At 37.7% G+C, this 18,214-nt stretch overlaps 1 protein-coding gene and 1 pseudogene across 11 annotated transcripts in view; one reads left to right on the plus strand and one right to left on the minus strand.

Annotated features, from left to right (window-relative positions):
- Positions 1-387: 387 nt before the first annotated feature.
- The window catches only part of PIAS2 (protein inhibitor of activated STAT 2), a 106,610-nt gene continuing 88,783 nt past the window's right edge, over positions 388-18,214 (minus strand). For 4 of the 11 annotated variants that reach the window (XM_061400081.1, XM_061400084.1, XM_061400083.1 and 1 more), the window contains 3 exons: positions 14,814-14,953; positions 10,513-10,550; positions 7,988-8,511 (listed from right to left, as the gene is read on the minus strand). In XM_061400081.1, the coding sequence (XP_061256065.1) occupies positions 8,329-8,511; positions 10,513-10,550; positions 14,814-14,953 (361 nt within the window). In that variant the 3' untranslated portion in view covers positions 7,988-8,328. Of the gene's footprint in view, positions 4,099-7,987; positions 8,731-10,512; positions 10,551-10,901; positions 12,851-14,813; positions 14,954-18,214 lie in introns of those variants that run through there. The other 7 variants (XM_061400090.1, XM_061400088.1, XM_061400086.1 and 4 more) reach the window with 7 other exon arrangements.
- On the plus strand, positions 16,028-16,449 carry LOC133237714 (small ribosomal subunit protein eS25-like; annotated as a pseudogene).

Consider the following 18,214-nt stretch of genomic DNA (forward strand, 5'->3'; position numbering starts at 1 on the left):
TCCTAGATACCAATACAATTGTACTGCAATATTCATAGTAGTATAGCTGACCCAGGTAACCTGGCCCCTAGGATATAGAGATTATAGGCAGAATTTCCCCAGCCTTACGTATACAGTAGGCTGAGTCTACAATGGGTCCTAGGCCTTCAGGTTTAATGAAACACCTACTGGCACATTCTTGTCCCTACTGTGCATTTCCCTACCCATCTCCCATTCCTGGCCCTTGCCCCGTAAGAGTTTGGAGTCTATTAGGTTAGTGAGCTCACTTCCTCCAAAGTCCCCAGCTTCTTTCATCCGTCTGCCTTGTTTCCCTCCCTTGTGAATACCAGTTGGTCAGATGTCAAGTGATTTCTACAGTGTAAGTCAAACACAAATGACGACCCACCATTTCTTCATTGACAAGCATTTATTGAGCACCTACCATGTGCCACACCATGTTTGGCTCTGGGATGCAATTGAAATATCCTGCCCTCATGGAGCTTACAATCTAGCAGAGGAAACAAATACACAGTGAACTAATACATAAAATAAACACAGGTTGTGCCTTCTGCCATATAGGATACAAGCAGTGATGTGGTCAGGATATTTAGGAAACACTTTTTAGACAGAATAGTCAAGGAAGGCCCCTATGAGAAACGGTTAAAAACTGAGTATGAAGCCTGACTCCCCGCTTATATGCTACAAGTCACTTACCCTCTCAGAATCTGTTTCCACATTCGTAGAATGGAAATTATCGTATGAAACTCAACCAATGCTCCTTACTGTGAATCACCATGAAAAGTCTTCAATAACTTCTTGCTATTGATATTCTACATGATTTTTCATGATTTCTTACATACTTCTCTTAATATTCCTTAGCAAACTTCTGGCTATTTTGGACATTTTCAGCCGTCTCTTTATCTGTGTGCTCTTGTAGCACCCTGACTCCACCTTTAACCACTGCACTACAATCTCCCTATTCACTGATCTACATGGCCTTAGTTAGTGGTTAGTATTAACCGCTCAGTCGTGTCTGACTCTGTGACCCCATGGACTAGAGAGTCCATGGAATTCTCCAGGCCAGAATACTCGAGTGGGTACCCACTCCCTTCTCCAGGGGATCTTGCCAACCCAGGGATCGAACCCAGGTCTCCCGCATTGCAGGCGGATTCTTTACCAGCTGAGCCACCAGGGAAGCCCCATCTACTGGATGGCAACTTTGGTGAAGGTTAAGTCTCCGTCGTGTGTTCCAAGTGCCTGATACAGTGCCTGGCATAAACAGCCTCTCAAATATTTAATGACATGAGACTTTTATAAGCCAAAAGCAGCAGCCAAAAGGTGGAAGACATAGAGGATAGAGGGAAAGTCTCATGGAGGGAGGTCCTGAGGACAACAGAGGACACAGGCATCGAAGGTTCACGGGGCTGGACTGGCCTTTGGCCCAACTTGTCCTCTGAGGCTGGAATAAAGGATGAAGGTGAGCGCGGAGGTAAAGAAACCATGCTGAAGTCCTGAATCTTCTAATTGAATTTGGAAAGAAGATCACCTGCTAAGAAAGGTGTGTTCTGAAAAGGAGTGGTAGGCTGTCATCAAACACACAAACAAAAGACAAGAAGTAAGTGTTAGCGAGGATGTGGAGAAAAGGAAACCCTTGTGCACTGCTGGCAGGAGTAAACTGGTGCAGCTAGAACAGAGAACAGTACGAGGGATTCTCAAAAAATTAAGTAGAATTACCATATGATCTGGCAATTCCACTTCTGGGTATTTACATGATGTCAAGTGATTTCAAAGAGGTATGTGTACATCAATACTCACTGCAACAGTATTTTACAATAGCCAATGTATATGGAAGCATATTAAGTGCCCACAGATGAATGGGCAAAGAAGTGCATACATACACAACACGGCCATTAACAACAACAAAGAAATCTTGCCATTTCCAATAACATGCATGGATCTAGAGGGTATTATGCTAGGCGAAATGTATCAGAGAAAGACAAATACCACATGATCTTGCTCCTACGTGGAATCTAATCAAATGAAATGAAAAGACTCATACAGAGAATAAATGAGTGGTTGCCAGGAGGGAGAGGCTGGAGAGGGGAAGAAATGGGTAAAAGGAATTAAGAGATATAAACCTCCAGTTATATATACATATTATTTTATATATAAAATAAGCCACAGGAATGAAAACATACAGCATAATACATTATTATAACTTCATATGGAGACAAATGGTTATTAGATTTATGATGGCGAGAATAGATGTAAACATCAAATCATGTAGTACATCTAAAATTAACATAATTTTATACATCAACTATACTTCAATTAAAAAAGAAAAAAGGAATGGAGATATTTGCATTAATTGATGAGAATGGGGAAAGAACCATGCCGTGTCAAGTCAAAGGACTGGCAGGTGATTGAGAAAGGGGTCTGAGGACATGCTGAAGGATGTGATAATGACGTTAGGTAAGAGTACAAAGAAAATAGAGAGGGTTAAATAGGGAGTTTCAATGGAAGAAAATGTTGGAGGCAAGATAACCAAAAATCTCACCAGCCAGTGTTGGATGGGTCATCCGTCAGAACATGAAGTCACTGAGAATACGACAGAATCAGAGATGGCCAAGTACACTGTCAGGAAGTGAGGCCTTCAGCAAATCAATGGGAGTGATCGATGGTAAGAGCAGAAGTAACTAACAGTGTAACTTCCTGACACAGGCAACAAAAGGGCAGATTTTTGTCAGAAGCCTTGAGAAATTATTTAGAAATTACAAGACAAAGGAAGGGCAGCTGCCACCACCTCCTGAGATAGTGGAATGTGGACACAGCCCACACTGGTGAGCGCTGCAGGCTATGGCAGGCCTTTAGGAGACAGCCAAATTCGTTATGACAAGGCAGTTAAGTACAAATTCAAAAAAACATCAACTTGCAGCCAAGCATGGTTAAGGGAAGATAGAGGGTGGACAGAGGGCTTCCCCATGGCTCAGCAGGTACAGAATCCACCTGCGACGCAGGCAACACAGGCTACCGTCCAAAGGGTCGCAGAGAGTCAGTCACGCCTGAGCGACTGCGCATGCGCAAGCACAAAGGCGGGCAGGCAATCGGGAGAGACTGCAACACATACAGAAGGGAGACCAGTGACGGTAAAAATGGAGGCAAGGGAAGTCTGCACTTCTTAAAGACTGCAGAACAAAAATATGCTTCTTGAAAACTTCCTTTCTGAAACCTCATCTTAATCATCAAACTCACCATTGTCTCCCCTTAATGACTGTTGTCCATTCTACCTTGAGAAATGGACTCAGTTCTTATTCCTACATCCACTTAATCTTGAGTCTTCCTTTGAAATGGCTCCATCATCCACTCCTTCCTTATTCCTATAGCCATCACCTGAAATCAGGTCTCATAATTTTATGTCTAGGTTACCACACCAGCCTCCCAAATAACCTACCTAATTAGGACACTTCAGTCATAAGGCTTTTGAATTAATAGGTCTGTTTCAGATACCCAAGTCCAACTGCAAAATTTATCTGTTTCTTCATTTGCAACACAAAGACAACACTACTTTCCTTTGAAAGACTGCGGTAAGGAATGTGATATGTTGTAGGTTGCTCAGCACAGCTCTTAGTAGGTAAGAATTCCTGATTTTTGAAAACTTGCTGTAAGCCCTTTGAAGAATGGGACCAGATCTGTTACGTCAGTCTAGTCCACATACATTTTCAAAACACACTGAAACCTTGTTGAATGGTGTGATGAAGGCCAAAATACGAGGGATATTTTATAACACAACACTCTTCATGTAAAAGGCTTGAGCTTTGAAAACATAAAAGCAGCTTTACAATCCATTCAAAAAGAAACAGTTCAGGAAACAACACGGTATGCCAATCAAGAAAGTAATACCTTGAGCAAAAGACGACTGCAGTCTGTTTTTCTTATCCCAGAGCTACCTTGAGAACACCAAGATGGGGTGGGAAACACACACGAAAAAAATGAGAAAGCAAAGCTTGGCTCTGCTTTTGTTGTTGCTTTAGCCTTACCACTTTTCCAGTTTGAGTTGCACTGCCTTTGGCTCAGAAGATCCTACTGGCCTTGGGGAACTCAGAAAGGCCAAAATGGAGCCTAAGGGAAGAGAAAAAAAGAGAGAGCTGGCTACTAAGGGCTGGCCCCAGGCAAAGATGGTTTCAGAAAGTCAAGAATTTCTAACTAAAAATGGAAAACGTAGTGTAACATGGGCTACTTTGTAATGCAAGTAAAAATGTGTGAAAAACCATTTGGATATCCTTATACGCAGGTGTTTCTGGAACATATCAGAGAGATATATTTGAAACTGAGACATCCCAGGAAAATTTCTGCCAATTATCTCCAAATCAGTTACCCCAGCTCACCAAGGTCAGAGGTGGAAGGCCTTAATGCAGATGCCTGCATACAGGTAATGGTACATATTCTTGGGAAATATGGTTAGATAGTTCTCATACCACATGGTTAGCAAAACCATTTGGAAAACTGTTGTGCACCAAAAGTTACAGAAGTATTTACATCCTTGACTCAAGCTCACCTCCAGGAATTTATCCTAAGGAAATAATTTATGCACAAAGACATGCACTGTAACAGCATCATGAGATACAACTAAAATGCCAACAGGGAAAAGCAACAGAAAGCATGGCACATCCATACAACGCAGTTTTTAGTAACATGGAATAATGCCTGGAGACTGAGAAAAAACAATCAAGATACAACTTACACTGAGAAGGAATAAAACTATGTAAAATCAAACATGTAGCAAAGAGACCGGCAAGAAACATTCAAAAATATTTAAGTGCCCTTTCTACCTTTTCTGTATTGTCTGGACTTCCCACAATAAGCATGTATTACCAACATAAACAAACAAAAAAAATATTGAATCAGACAAGCATTAAAGCAGAATGGGCATTTTTATATAGATTTATTGGTTTCTGCTAGGAATTGGAGTGTGGTTCCTAACAAAAAAGTGGGGGCTTACAAACCAGTCATTCTTTAAAAAGCAGAGAAGTTATTTAATTTCTTTTCTGTAAGTTCCACCATATTCACGTAGAAATGTAGCAGAAAAGATGGTGAATCAGGTTCTATCATGAATTACCAATCTAAATGACAACTCCATGCTCCCACAACACACAGACCTAGACCCAGGGTCACAAAATACAACATCAGACCCAAGTTTTAAATGGCACACTGCTCTACGTTTTCCACGATGAAAAAGATTAGGAAAATAAGTGTTTACTTGGGGTGGGGGGGAGACTTTTTTCACACCCACTGGGGACTAGAGAGAAATGAACGACTGAGTTGAGAACTAATATTTTATAAAATTCAACTTTACTTAAAAAGACGAAATGTAAAATAAATACTTTTTTGGCAGAAGAAAAGCAGACACCTTGGTTACTAGATGACAGACGTTCAGGACTGCTCTGAAGGAAGAATGGCGGAAAGGTCTGAATCCTAAATCACGACAGTCTGTTGAATATCTTTCCTCTACAATCCAACCTTTCTTCAAATCCTTTTAAAATTCTACCCTAGAGAAATTTGCTTTATACCCAGAGTTATGGATCTCCTTATGTATACTCATAATCGTTCACTTAATTATGGTATTTCCATTCTAGCTTTCTAGACTCTACAGTTTCATGTGGCCTTTATAATCATCCCACAACAGATGATGAAAGGATTTATACCTTCTGGGCAGAAATGGAAACAAAGTACCTTCTGGGCAGAAATGGAAACAAAGTCCTAAAGCGGCTTACCTAAGAATCAAAAAGTTAGTCGATGTAAGCAGACCCTAGGCTGAAGCTACATTCAGTACCAATTATATTGTCATGAGTTATCAGAGCAAGGAAACTCGTCTAACATTTCTGTGTGAACAAAGATAAAAACACAGGCTGGTTAAGTGTTTGTAAGAGGCTGGTAACTGCAGTTCCTTTTCTTACACATCATCAGATGGCAGATGGTTGGCTGCCACCTAAGTACAAGTAGTGATGACCTCCTCTGAAACTGAATTATACTTGGTTGAGCAGGTATCTTGGCTAGTAAAAGACACTACTACAAAGGCAGGGTCCCAGTAAAAGTATTTGGTGGCCATACTAAAAAAAGGACAATGGCTTAGTAAGCGTGCTGTTGTCATAGAGCCAAAAGCATACAAAAAGGTACTCACCTTCAAAGATACATACATAAAAGTCTCAATTTTAAGATTATAAACTCAAAAGTATATTTTTTAAAATGTTAGTCGCCTGTATGATAAATTAAAAATTTTATGTAATTTAGTGTAAAGCACCAAAAATGAACAATACAACTGTTCACATAAAATAGTGAAAAGAAAAGTACAACTATAAAAGCACAGCGGTTATCAGTTACAAGAATCGAGTAAATGAACTAATTTCTATTATTTTTTTCATTTACCTTATAAAACTCTGTTGGTTAAGTTGGGGGGGTCTCTGAGAATCTAATGGGTAACAAAATGATAACAAATATACAGCATTTCTTTATTAACAAATTATATCACACAAATCAGGTTACTTTTTCTGATTACAGAGTTAACAGAACTTGCATCCACATTTAGAGCAGCAATATAAAAGTTTACCAGGAAGAAATTCTGTGTATGGACGAAAGGACTGCAACATGTCCTAAGAATTGAAAACTGGCAACTATGATGTAACAACTGCAGAAGATTCAGGCTTGTTTTCCATGTTTTTAACTCTCCAAAAGGGATAATACATTAAGGGGATAATACAGCCAAAGAAGGGATGATGTAAAAAATCACAGGAAATTAAATGAGTACAAAAACAGCACAAAGGTCATGAGAACTTGAGAAGGTATGAAAAACCAAGCAGCGACAAGGCAGCTCCCTGGAGGTGCACCAGGCCTGACTGTTCCCTGTCCTACACGAAACTGGTGGACTCTTCATCTGGGCATTTCAGTCTGAGAAATCAGCCAGATTCATGATTTTTAAACAAAGGTTTACTTAGATACAGCTTAGGGAGAGAAAGCTAAACATTCGGAAAGTATTAACTCCTTGAGAAATCAAAATTGTGCAGCCAGATGAAAACAAAGTATAAAATCTGGATAAAAATGTTTCTCTAAAGGTAAAATTCAGCTTCCTGAGAGATTTCAAATCAAACACATAGTAAGAGAGTGGTTTTCAAAGTGGGTTTCAGGCCCATCCTCTCTTCAAACTTTTCTTATACCCAAACACTTCTAATTCTGTTTTCATCTTCTGTGGTTTCAGCAAACATCTCCTTTTTTAAAAAAAGGAAATCTGATGCCACCTCCATCCCTTTGCTATTGTTTGTTCTTTTAAATTTAAAAATCACTGCTATGAGAAAAATGAGATCTATGACATACTTTGTCAGTATTACTCATTGCAGATTTGAACATTATCCTATACAATAAACGAGTAAAAGAAGTTCTTAGGAAGAAATTAAACTTTGCTATTCCCACTGCCCCTAAATCTGTTCTTCTACTGCCTCCATGCTCTCAATATTTCTGGACAGTGTGAACACAATCTTAACATTCCAGCCACACCTTAATCCAGACACATTTCAGTCAACAGTCACAGAGAACTTCGTTGAGAAGGTAAGCCCTAATTTACAGACATCTCTAGAATGAGAAAGTTCAATGACCAAAAACAGCACACATTACATCAGGGCAGACTCTGTATAGTGTTCTTCAACATACTCACTATTAAGGAGCAGACAATCCCAGAACTCCACTCTGCACTCATGGGCACAGAACACCAGAGTAGAAACAACCGCCAGGGGAAACATACAGGCCATGTTTCTTGGATGGAAACGGAGAACAGTGGAACCCAAGCTTTGGCCACTTATCTAGACTTCATTACTTCAGCAAAACAGAACAAATCCATGGAAAGGACTCATTTGGCAAATGTAACTTCTTTCCATGTATTTTTTCCTTCACATCAGGTTAAACAAAAAGTTGTCATTTTAGAATCACTGATTACATCTTTTTTAATTAGAAAAAAGTATACTTGAATATTTACATAATTTTATTGCTGTGTATTACAACAAAAAAAATTTAACTTTTTTGTAGAATCTATCCAGTAACATGAACTTGAAATCCATCTCTCAGGAGGATACAGTTACAGCTGAATGTAGCTGATGCTCCAGAGGACACCAAGAGTAAGAAAAATCCGTGCACATCATGTGGTTCTTGTTGCAGTCATCTGTGTTCATCTCTCAGAAGGCAAACGAATCCATCTGACATTTCAATAAATATCAAAGCAATCATTAGCAAAAAATAGCTTCCACGGACCAGAGATCCAAGAAAGAGCAGTTCTGATGAATGATTCCTAGAATCGAGAGTCCTTCTTTAGTCCAGTGAGATGATGTCAGGAATGTTACTTCCACTGCTGGTTATGACCCCTGTCTCACTCCTGCTGCTGGATGAACTAACATGAGTACTGCTCTCATGGGGGCTGGTGGTGGTGACAGACGCACTGCTTGCTGTTAAGGGTGAGGTGAGACTATCCAAAAACATAGGAGGACAGTACTGCTTGAAACAAACAATGATGCGGGTGAGGAAGAGGCTTCATTGATTGTAAATAAAGACTACACACTGTTAGATATGCATAAGTGAAAGCCACATATTTAAATCTCGGTGGGATTTAAAAATTTCTCAAAACTTCACATCTTTGGATAGAAGGTGGCACGAATTTAACATTTTACATTATTTGATGAGTGCAGCATATTCTTGACTGTCTCAAAACAGAATCTGTTGACCAAATATGTAGGTAGTAGTACAAAAATGTCAATAATAACTATAGTTAATACTGAATACTAGCCCCACAATTATGAATCACACTTAGTCTTGAATTTGCTCACTAAATGTATTTATACCAAATTTAAAGCACACTGTAAAAGGCTAATAAACTTATCTTTAATGGCTTTAAGCAAAAGTGCTAACACAAAATTCAATAATTCTTTCAAAAGTTATTATTAATTAGACCCTTAAGGAACAATGTTAAGACTTATCAGCGGAAAAACAACATCTGATTCCTATCTACATACATGTAACAGTACTTGTGTGATTAGAAGACAGCATACACTCTAATATAGAGACTACACGGTAGCTAACTACCCCGAGATGCTCAGAATGAGATCTCCTGTACTTTGGAATAAAAAACAAAACAAAATTTTGGAATAAATCTTAAAGGAAATCTAACTGCCTCTGAGATGTCTGCTTGACAGCCCCCTGCAAGTGTTTATAAATGCTGGTTTAAATCTTAGTTGCTGATCCCCAAACAAATTTCAACCTGGGTTTAAGTACTCTGATACTGACCAGGAGGAAGAGAGACAAGAGCTAAAAGCTTTATTTTATATCACCATAGACTGTTTTATGTGCGAAACAACTGCACTAACTTCAGTATGATAAGCGAGGCCCAGTACACACTACAAGAGGAGAGGTCCTAAGTTTGTGTTTAGATTGACTACATGAAAGATCAGTAAGGACAGCTCATCAATATTATCAATTCTAGCTATTTTTTATCAACAAGTTAGCCTGACACCAAGCATGCTGAATAGCCCTATAAAATCAAAATCCTCAAGGTTCCAAGATGATTTTTTAAAAAAGGATGATTGACATAGAAGTCAGTAATACTGTAATCCTGAAGAATCTATCTCCTAGAAAAATACATAGATATTTTGCTATAGAATCTACTGATGTAGCAAAGTCAATTTAGGGTGAAAAGAAACTTCTCTTTTTGTGCTTGTCACCTTGGGCCCAAACTTCCAGTACTGCTTGTGTGATCAAACAGAGTATTAAACCAGGAAGCTGATACACAACCTGTGGTTAGCTGATTCTGAGCAGACTACAAGAGCAGTGATCCATGGTTCTTCCTCTATCCGTCCCTACTCTCAGCACTTCTCCAGGTCTCTTTCTCTGTCTGCTTTCCCCATCAGCTTTTCTTGTGCCTTTTTCCTCCTCTCCTGTTAGCCTATCAGTGGAGGCTGTGCTCACTGCAAGGTCTTCATGGTGGGACACTGGAATACTAGTTTCTTATCTCCGACAGATAAAACACGAATGGCTGGTGTATAGCAATTTTAAGTGAGGGCTTCTTCAAAGTCTGAATTTGACTGCCTTTAAAAACTAGGAAGAATCAAGCTAATGATTCAATCTGTTTAATCAGCTTCAGCCATCTTCTATGTACAGAACAAGTGTTTTACAAATTATCTCTATAAAGTTTCAACATTTCCAGTCATCCAGCACTGCTTCCCCTCATTTTAATCACTCAAATGCTTGTTAAGAAATGCCAAATGATTATATTGAACTAAACAAAAAATAATTTAAAATGCTAGTAGTAAAGGTCAAAATATCATAAACTGAAAAATGTCATGCCTCCAAGTAAAACTGTGAAGTATTTATAGAAGTACTTTCCTTCCATCAATTTAAGTAACTGAAAGTTGACTGTCCTGATTTTATGCAACTGGTCATTTTTAGTTAGTGACACAACCAACAATCCAGTACAAATTAGTTGCTTAAATTCAGGATACATACCTGGGGATCAACTGGAATAAGGGAAAGAAAATCCAAACCTAAAACAAAAATGTTCTGTTAATAGTTGTCTCATATTTTGGAGACAAGAATTATTTCCCCAAATCATTTTTTATTTAAGTCATAGAACACTTGGGTTAAGTCCTTACCATTCTGCTGTAGAGAAGGTCTATACCACAATCAGGATATTTCAGGATATTTATGTGCATAAAACCCAAAAATGTACATATGTCTTGACAAACCAACTGGAAAAACCATCCCCAGAGGTTTAAAACGGGTAGAGGAGTCCAAAATTTAAATAGAACTAGTCAAAGCAAATTTTCACTTAGCGGAATGAGAAGCAATAAAATGAAGAGATGATTATCTGGATTGAGACATTAAAAAAAACATGCTTAGTCTCTTAAGACACTTCACATTTATTTTTTAGAAATACACATTAAGCTTCATCTAAAATATCACTTCTAAAACAAATAAATGTCTATTTCACGGACAGCTCTCTGTCCCCCGGTTCCCACAACAAAAGGAGCAGTACACAGTTCAATACGCTGCATAAAGCAAGCACTTCGTAGCCGCTGCTTACTAACAAGCTAAACCTTGCCAAGGTGTACTGGGTTATAAGCTAATGCAGTTTTCTAAAGATTTGGGATCCTCCAATTATACTTATATAGAAATAGAAAAGTAACAAAAGGTTGCCCAGTAATACTGTTTTGAAATATTAAAGTTATAACAATAAATAATAAAATCTTCATGTCTGAAAAGTCTAGCAATAAACTTCAAGGTCAGTTTCCCTAGACCTCTGCTTGACTAAATTCTAAAACATTATAAAAAAAAAATCATATATTAGGTATATGATTACTAAGGCCAATTTCTATTTATTCTATGAGTTTTTATATCCTGGTATTCAAGGTCACCTCAAGTACAATAATCATAATAGAGTGTACTATGATACTGGACTGTTAGTCTAAATAGAGAATATGAGTGGGAAATTATATTTAACCTGTGTTAATACAACTGATAAATGTTTAAGTTTATTCCCTTATAATCTCTAAATAAGGGTAAAATGATAATACTTACTGAATAATACAAGCTGTAGCACCAATCATTTGAAAGAAGTCATTCAACTTCTAAAAGATTTTTGAAAACTGCTGACATGACTTGTCGTTTCTTATGGCTATCACTAGCTATAAGATACAAGATTTGAGCCAACACTGGACAAAGGGAATCATAACCAATTTTTCCAAAGAGTTCCCCATTAAAGTGATACTAAGGAGGTGATGTACTTCAGTAAGCGAGTTTCTGTTCACAGTAATAATACCGCTGAGTAAATCCTCTCTCTGCGGCAGCTGAACAGTAATTCAAAATCTGTCTAGCCCTTATAATATCATCTGCAAGTTTTATATATTCAGCATTTCTATTACTGGATGATTATTTCATGTGTGCTAACAGTCTACTGATCTGTATCTTTTGACATCTCATCCAAGGATAACTGAATATAACATACAATGCCATAATAAAAGTATCTAGAAATTTTTCTGAAATTTTGACTGAAACCCACTGTATCTCCCTAGCTGTATTATACAGATGCTGTCTACATAAAAGTCAATAATATTTCAATGTAAATATTTCTCACTTAAACCATTTTCTCTCCAACAGTAACACTGAAGCTTGAACAGTATTTCAGATGTTATTCCTTCTATTAAAAAAATATTATCAACAATGTCTTATAATTCTACTTTGTAAGTATAGACTATGAAAACTCTTACATGAAACAGATGAAGCTTCATGAATAGTGATTAAAACATTATTGCCTTAATACTTTATAAAAGTTCAGTAAAATGCTATTCTTATTTCACCATAAGTTTGAACTGCAATGGTATGTTGTGTTTTCACTCTTAAGTATTTCATAATTATCTTTAACTAAAAAAGCAGGTAGTTTTAAAAATTATGATGGTACATTCTAAATGCTTTTCTCAATACTGATAGATCTGTAGTTTTTAGATTTTAAACGCTTCTTCATGTGAAACTGACTCTGTATGTCTTATTAATAACAACACATTTTACTTACTTGAGCCATGAAGTTTAACAAAACGTAACTGCTACATGATTAAATATGTAAATGTTTAGCACTTTCAAATTTTAATGATACAACTTTTGAGCACCATTCGCACCTGACAATATGGCACTAGCAATAATAAGGCAGTCATATTTTTTCGTGAAATAATCAAGCTGTTTTCCATTCCACAAATACAAATTATGTTTTATTTTTGCATTCACTGTTGCACAGTATCAGAAGATGTTCCAAGCTGCAGTTCATTATTAATATCATTTCTTCTTTGTTCTCCTGCAGATTCAGAAGATTCATGTTTATGATGTTTAAAAGGAATGTTAAGAAATGTATTAAGAGTTTGTCATCTCTCAATTCTTGGTATTCTATTTAATATTTTATTATAAATTATTAAATTTATAAATATCAAAACTCTGTACAGTATGACTAATTACATAAAAATTATGCACAAAAAAATCTCCAAAGTAATTACTAATTACAAAAGAGCATGTTAACAGTAAAACCCAAATAAAAACTAAACTATTTAGATCAAGTAACTACTACATAATTCATAAATGACGGTAAACTGGTAACTCTTCTAAAGTACAATAGATCCTATTCTATTCCGTTCATTTTAATAAGCAGTATCACTATACTAGCTTATAATGGCTAAATACCAGTCCTGGATAATAGTTCTTACCAGCTTGAATGTATTTTATGAAATACACAATTAACATATTTTATCGCATTTTTCTCAAATCTGTACATTTTATAAAGTAAATAGTCTGACTTTATGCCCAAATTTTGAAATATAAATTCTCTGAAATTAAAAATTCATCCAAACTCACACAATTCAAAAACTAACAGAGCAAGTGATTTGTACATTGTATCTATTCTATTGCTAAATGGCCAGAGTCACTTAGTAAACAGAGAATGTTCATTATCTTTTTCCTCAGGATTAATTTTTAATTCAAGATCTTTAGGAAATGAATTCTTCTGGAATGCTTATTTGTAACACATACTAAGATGACATGTGGAAACCTTTCAACTTCATTTAAAACTAGCCACAGTCAAAATAAAACATGGCAGTTAGGGATTAAGACTCTGACTTTCCCTCTTTCTTATGGACCATGAAACTTCACCTGTAACTCAAGATCAAGCTTTGTATCAGCAGTAACTCTGTAACTGGTGCTGGCTGGGTTTACAAACAGTTTTTTTTTAAATAACCAATTCCCAAAGAACATGTGGAGGAGATATATTTAAGAACCAAAAAGCTTTTAACATTTTTTTTGATGGATACTATTTTTAGTTTACTCTTTTCCATTAAATTGTATTCAAACTGAATAAACTCTGAACAAAATTACACCTGACCAGATTACACAACTATCAACTGTTCCAACAACACAAATTTCACCCAATAGAATATATATTGTGCTTAAAATAAAGACCTTATTAAGAGGCCTAAGAAGGATAAATCACAGGTCAAATTAACTTCCTAAATCCAGAAAAGAAAATTAATAACAGGAGGAGGTAACTGAATTTCAATAAAAGGGCCCTTCAGAGAGAAGGGAAGTCATAAAGTCACTGGTTCTAAACTTGTGCCAATTTGATCTATGAAAAAACTTGATACTACGGTAGCTCAGGCAGCCATGACGTTTTTAGCTGTTAATATCATATAAAAGATATTCCTAAACCGACACAACATTGTAAAGCAATTATCCTCCAATTAAAAAAAAGAAATGTTTTTTTAAAAAGATAACTCTAAACACTCAGGAGTGTTGTGGAAAAAGGGCAGGCAGATCTGATTTTTACAGGGTAAAGCTGGCAGGCAACCTGACCTCACAGTTCTCAAGTGTATTCTGAAGTCGTGATGGGCTACCAAGAAGTGATGCGCTTTTAGAAAAGAAAAGTATGAGAAAACATTCTCCCTAACCTGTGAAGCTTTCATGAAAAACAAACCAAGAAAAAGTCTCCCTGTGGTACATCCTCTATGCAGGAGAATAAATTTCGTCAAATTTTCCCACTACCCTACCACTCTATTTCCTCCCAACAAAATCTATAGATTGCTCGGTAGTTAAAATGATAGCAACTGAACGTGATTAATATTTAAAACAGGTATCACTCTTACAGGAACCCTTTCCTTAGCAATTTCCTTTGCATTTTTATTTAAGATACTTAAATTATATTTGCTTCACAGATTAAGATAAAAAATAAATGGTAAAAAAAAAATTGATAAAAAACAAAACAACTCTTCACATACCTGGCAGATCTGAGGACATGCTTGAGATTGGCGTGTGGTGGAATGGTACTGAGTAGTCTGTTAATGAAGGCGGAATAGCAGCAGGATCAACCGAAGTCACACTGGGCACCCTTACAGAAGATGGCTGATACATGAGAACCCTGTTTTAAATAGCATGGGAAATTACAAACAATCTGGCTGTTAGTTCACAGGAGAGAAGAGCTGTACTACGGGGCATTCTCAATCGTAAGTTCACTAAGCTTCAGAACAACTATGTGGCAGCTACTCACTACACAGAACGCCACTCACTCTCCTCTTTCATAACAGTCTTCACTTTAACATGAATATGTTGCCTCTCAATAGCAGCTGTGACATAAGAGCAAGGTGGCACTAAAACATAAAGAACACTGCTAGAGCAAAACATAGAACTCTGAACCACAAATAGGGCTATACGCTACACACTGCTTTTATTAATGTATGTGTAACATGCATGTGATATTAGTAACTTATATATAAAGAAATTTAGAAAGAAAATAGAAGACTCCGAAAATTTAGAAGACTCCGAAAATTTGATTTAAATCAGGGTACCTTTATGACTAAAGCTACTTACTTACTATAGCTCAAACATAATTCCTTCCATTATGTAACATGAATTGTGTTAATTATTAGCACTCTTATCTGGGGATCACCTGAGTAAAGACAGTCCTAAAGCCAGCCAGTCTGATAAAAAACCAGTAGCAATCAGAAAAGAAATTAGATTAAGAATAAAACATTCAGGATTTAAGACATAACATTCAGAAATAAAAACACTAGCTACCATGATACCATCTACTCTTTTAGGAGAGCTATGACTTTGAAATTCACTGTTCATGCTACTAAAAACACAAATTAAATATACTTAGGATAATTTATTATTGGTATTTATACATATATGTATACACACTGTATATATACACTATAATTATTTTATAATTTCAAGAAACAGTATGGTTAAACATATTTTTGAAGTAGTTCAGGAAAAAAGAGAAATGATTTTGCATTCTTCCCACTTAATAGTCATTATATCTTAGTCCAGAGTTAATGATTAGAAGTCCTCAAGAAAACATCTTAAATATATATATATATATATAAAAGAAACTAAGCAACGTCATGGACCCTCTGGCTGATGGCGACCATCTTTTTGTTCAACATCTTAGTGAGGCTGCCGGGGTAGCAGCTGCTCTCCAATCTCTGAGATGCTACCCAAGGATGACAAGAAAAAGTAGATGCCAGAAAGCCAGCCAAGAAAGACAAACACCCAGTGAGCAAGTCGGGGGCAAGGCCAAAGGCAAAATATGGGACAAGCTCAATAACCTAGTCTTGCCTGACAAAGCCACATATGCCAGACTACGTGAGGAAGTTCCTGACTACAAGCTTAAAACCTCAGCTGTTGTCTCCGAGAGACTGAAGACTCACAGCTCCTTGGTCAGGGTAGCCCTTCAGGGGCTACTTAGTAAAGCATCCCTTAAAGTGGTTTCAAAGCACAGAGTACACGTAATTTAAACCAGAAACACCAAAGGTGAAGATGCCCCAGCTTCCAGTAAAGATGTACAGACGGGTCCCACCACCGTACATTGTGAAAAATAAAACTTCTGTGAGCTCAACGAGACAGGCACAATCTCCATAGCTGGAAGGGGTCACTACAAAGATGACGCACAACTGATAGAAACAGCACGTGCGTGTATATGATCAGTCACTAGGTCATGTCTGACTCTGAGACCCCATGGACTATAGCCCACCAAGCTCCTCTGGTCCATGGGATTTCCCAGGCATGAATTCTGGAGTGGGTTGCCGTTTCCTCTTCCAGGGGATCTCCCCGACCCAGGGATCAAACCAGCATCTCCTGCAGCCTCTGCACTGGCAGGAGGATTCTCACCACTGAGCCACCTGGGAAGCCCTGTTATTCTGTACTATTTTTCAAAAAATACAGACGTCACTGGAAAGGAGGAAAACAAAGTCATCTTGAGAGGATATACGTGGCTGTGTTAGCAAATGCTAGTCTCAGGAAACCAAGTGAACTGAGACTGATCTATTTGGGAATATGGGAAATACAGTATGCTTGAGACAACAACATAAGCTAAGTATTTCAAAACACATTTTCCAGACGTAGGTGAAGACCAACAAAAAGAGCAACCTGCCTCAGTTACAATCAGGAGGTTTCTTGGATGCCAGTGTTACCTGGCCATCTAAAACCACAAAGGTAGACTCTGGAGGGGGAAAGAGAGCCCTGATATGAGCTCAAGTATGCATGTTATATTAAAGCACATCTGCTTCTGGAAGTCTGAAGACACTGGTCCTCTACAAGGATGAAAGTAGAACAGGGAATCACCAGAAGTGTTTCCAAATTACACATGATCCTACCTCCCACACAGGAATGTGTATCAGAAACTGGGGCATGGGGTCATGGGAAATAAGAAGGAAATAGAGACTGGCATGTTTGTACACACAAGGGGGCATAAAAAGTGGCTCTGATTATCTCACACTGGCTCTTCTCTTCATCCTCAACTGACCTTTCAACCTGGATCAGATTCATAGAAAACAACACTCACTTTCCCTCCCTGGCCCTTTACTTACACCTGCACAGAAGTGAGGTCAATGTCCCCGTGTACTCGTCACCACAGTAACCCTTAACCACTGCACATCTTCTGCTCTCATAACGTAAAACTCTGGGTGATTAACTATTCCTTGTTTCACCAATATAAAATGCTACACAACAGGTAAAAATGCCACAATCCAGTGAGTACAAATTATTAATCAACATCTACAATCTCAGCAAATATCTGAAAAATTAAACAATTCAGGGTAAGTTAAATCCGATTACCTGAACTTTGTAACATTAACACAAATTCAACTTCATACAGAATGGGTAAAATTCGCCATTTGTTAGGATTATCAAATTACCTACTGGTAGCGGATTTTGGCACCCCACTCCAGTCAGTACTCTTGCCTGGAAAATCCCAGGGACGGAGGAGCCTGGTGGGCTGCAGTCCATGGGGTCGCTGAGAGTCGGACACGACTGAGTGACTTCACCGTCACTTTTCACTTTCCTGCACTAGAGAAGGAAATGGCAACCCACTCCAGTGTTCTCGGCTGGAGAATCCCAGGGACGGGGGGCCTGGTGGGCTGCCGTCTATGGGGTCACACAGAGTCGGACACAATTAGCAGCAGTAGCAGCAGTAGCAGCAGCGGATTTTTATCTCAATCAGAAGCCTCACAAAGATCACATTCGGAAAGGTAAACAACTCTAATGCCTGTGCAAAAATAGATGTATTTATAGACATGGAATAATAGGAACCACGGTGAAATCTAAATGGCTATGTCTGGTGGAATTATGGGTTTAAGTATGTGACGCTATAAATACTAAAAACATTTTGTTACTCCCT

The sequence above is a fragment of the Bos javanicus genome, chromosome 24 (assembly GCF_032452875.1).
Source record: "Bos javanicus breed banteng chromosome 24, ARS-OSU_banteng_1.0, whole genome shotgun sequence".
NCBI classification, from domain to species: Eukaryota; Metazoa; Chordata; class Mammalia; order Artiodactyla; family Bovidae; genus Bos; species Bos javanicus.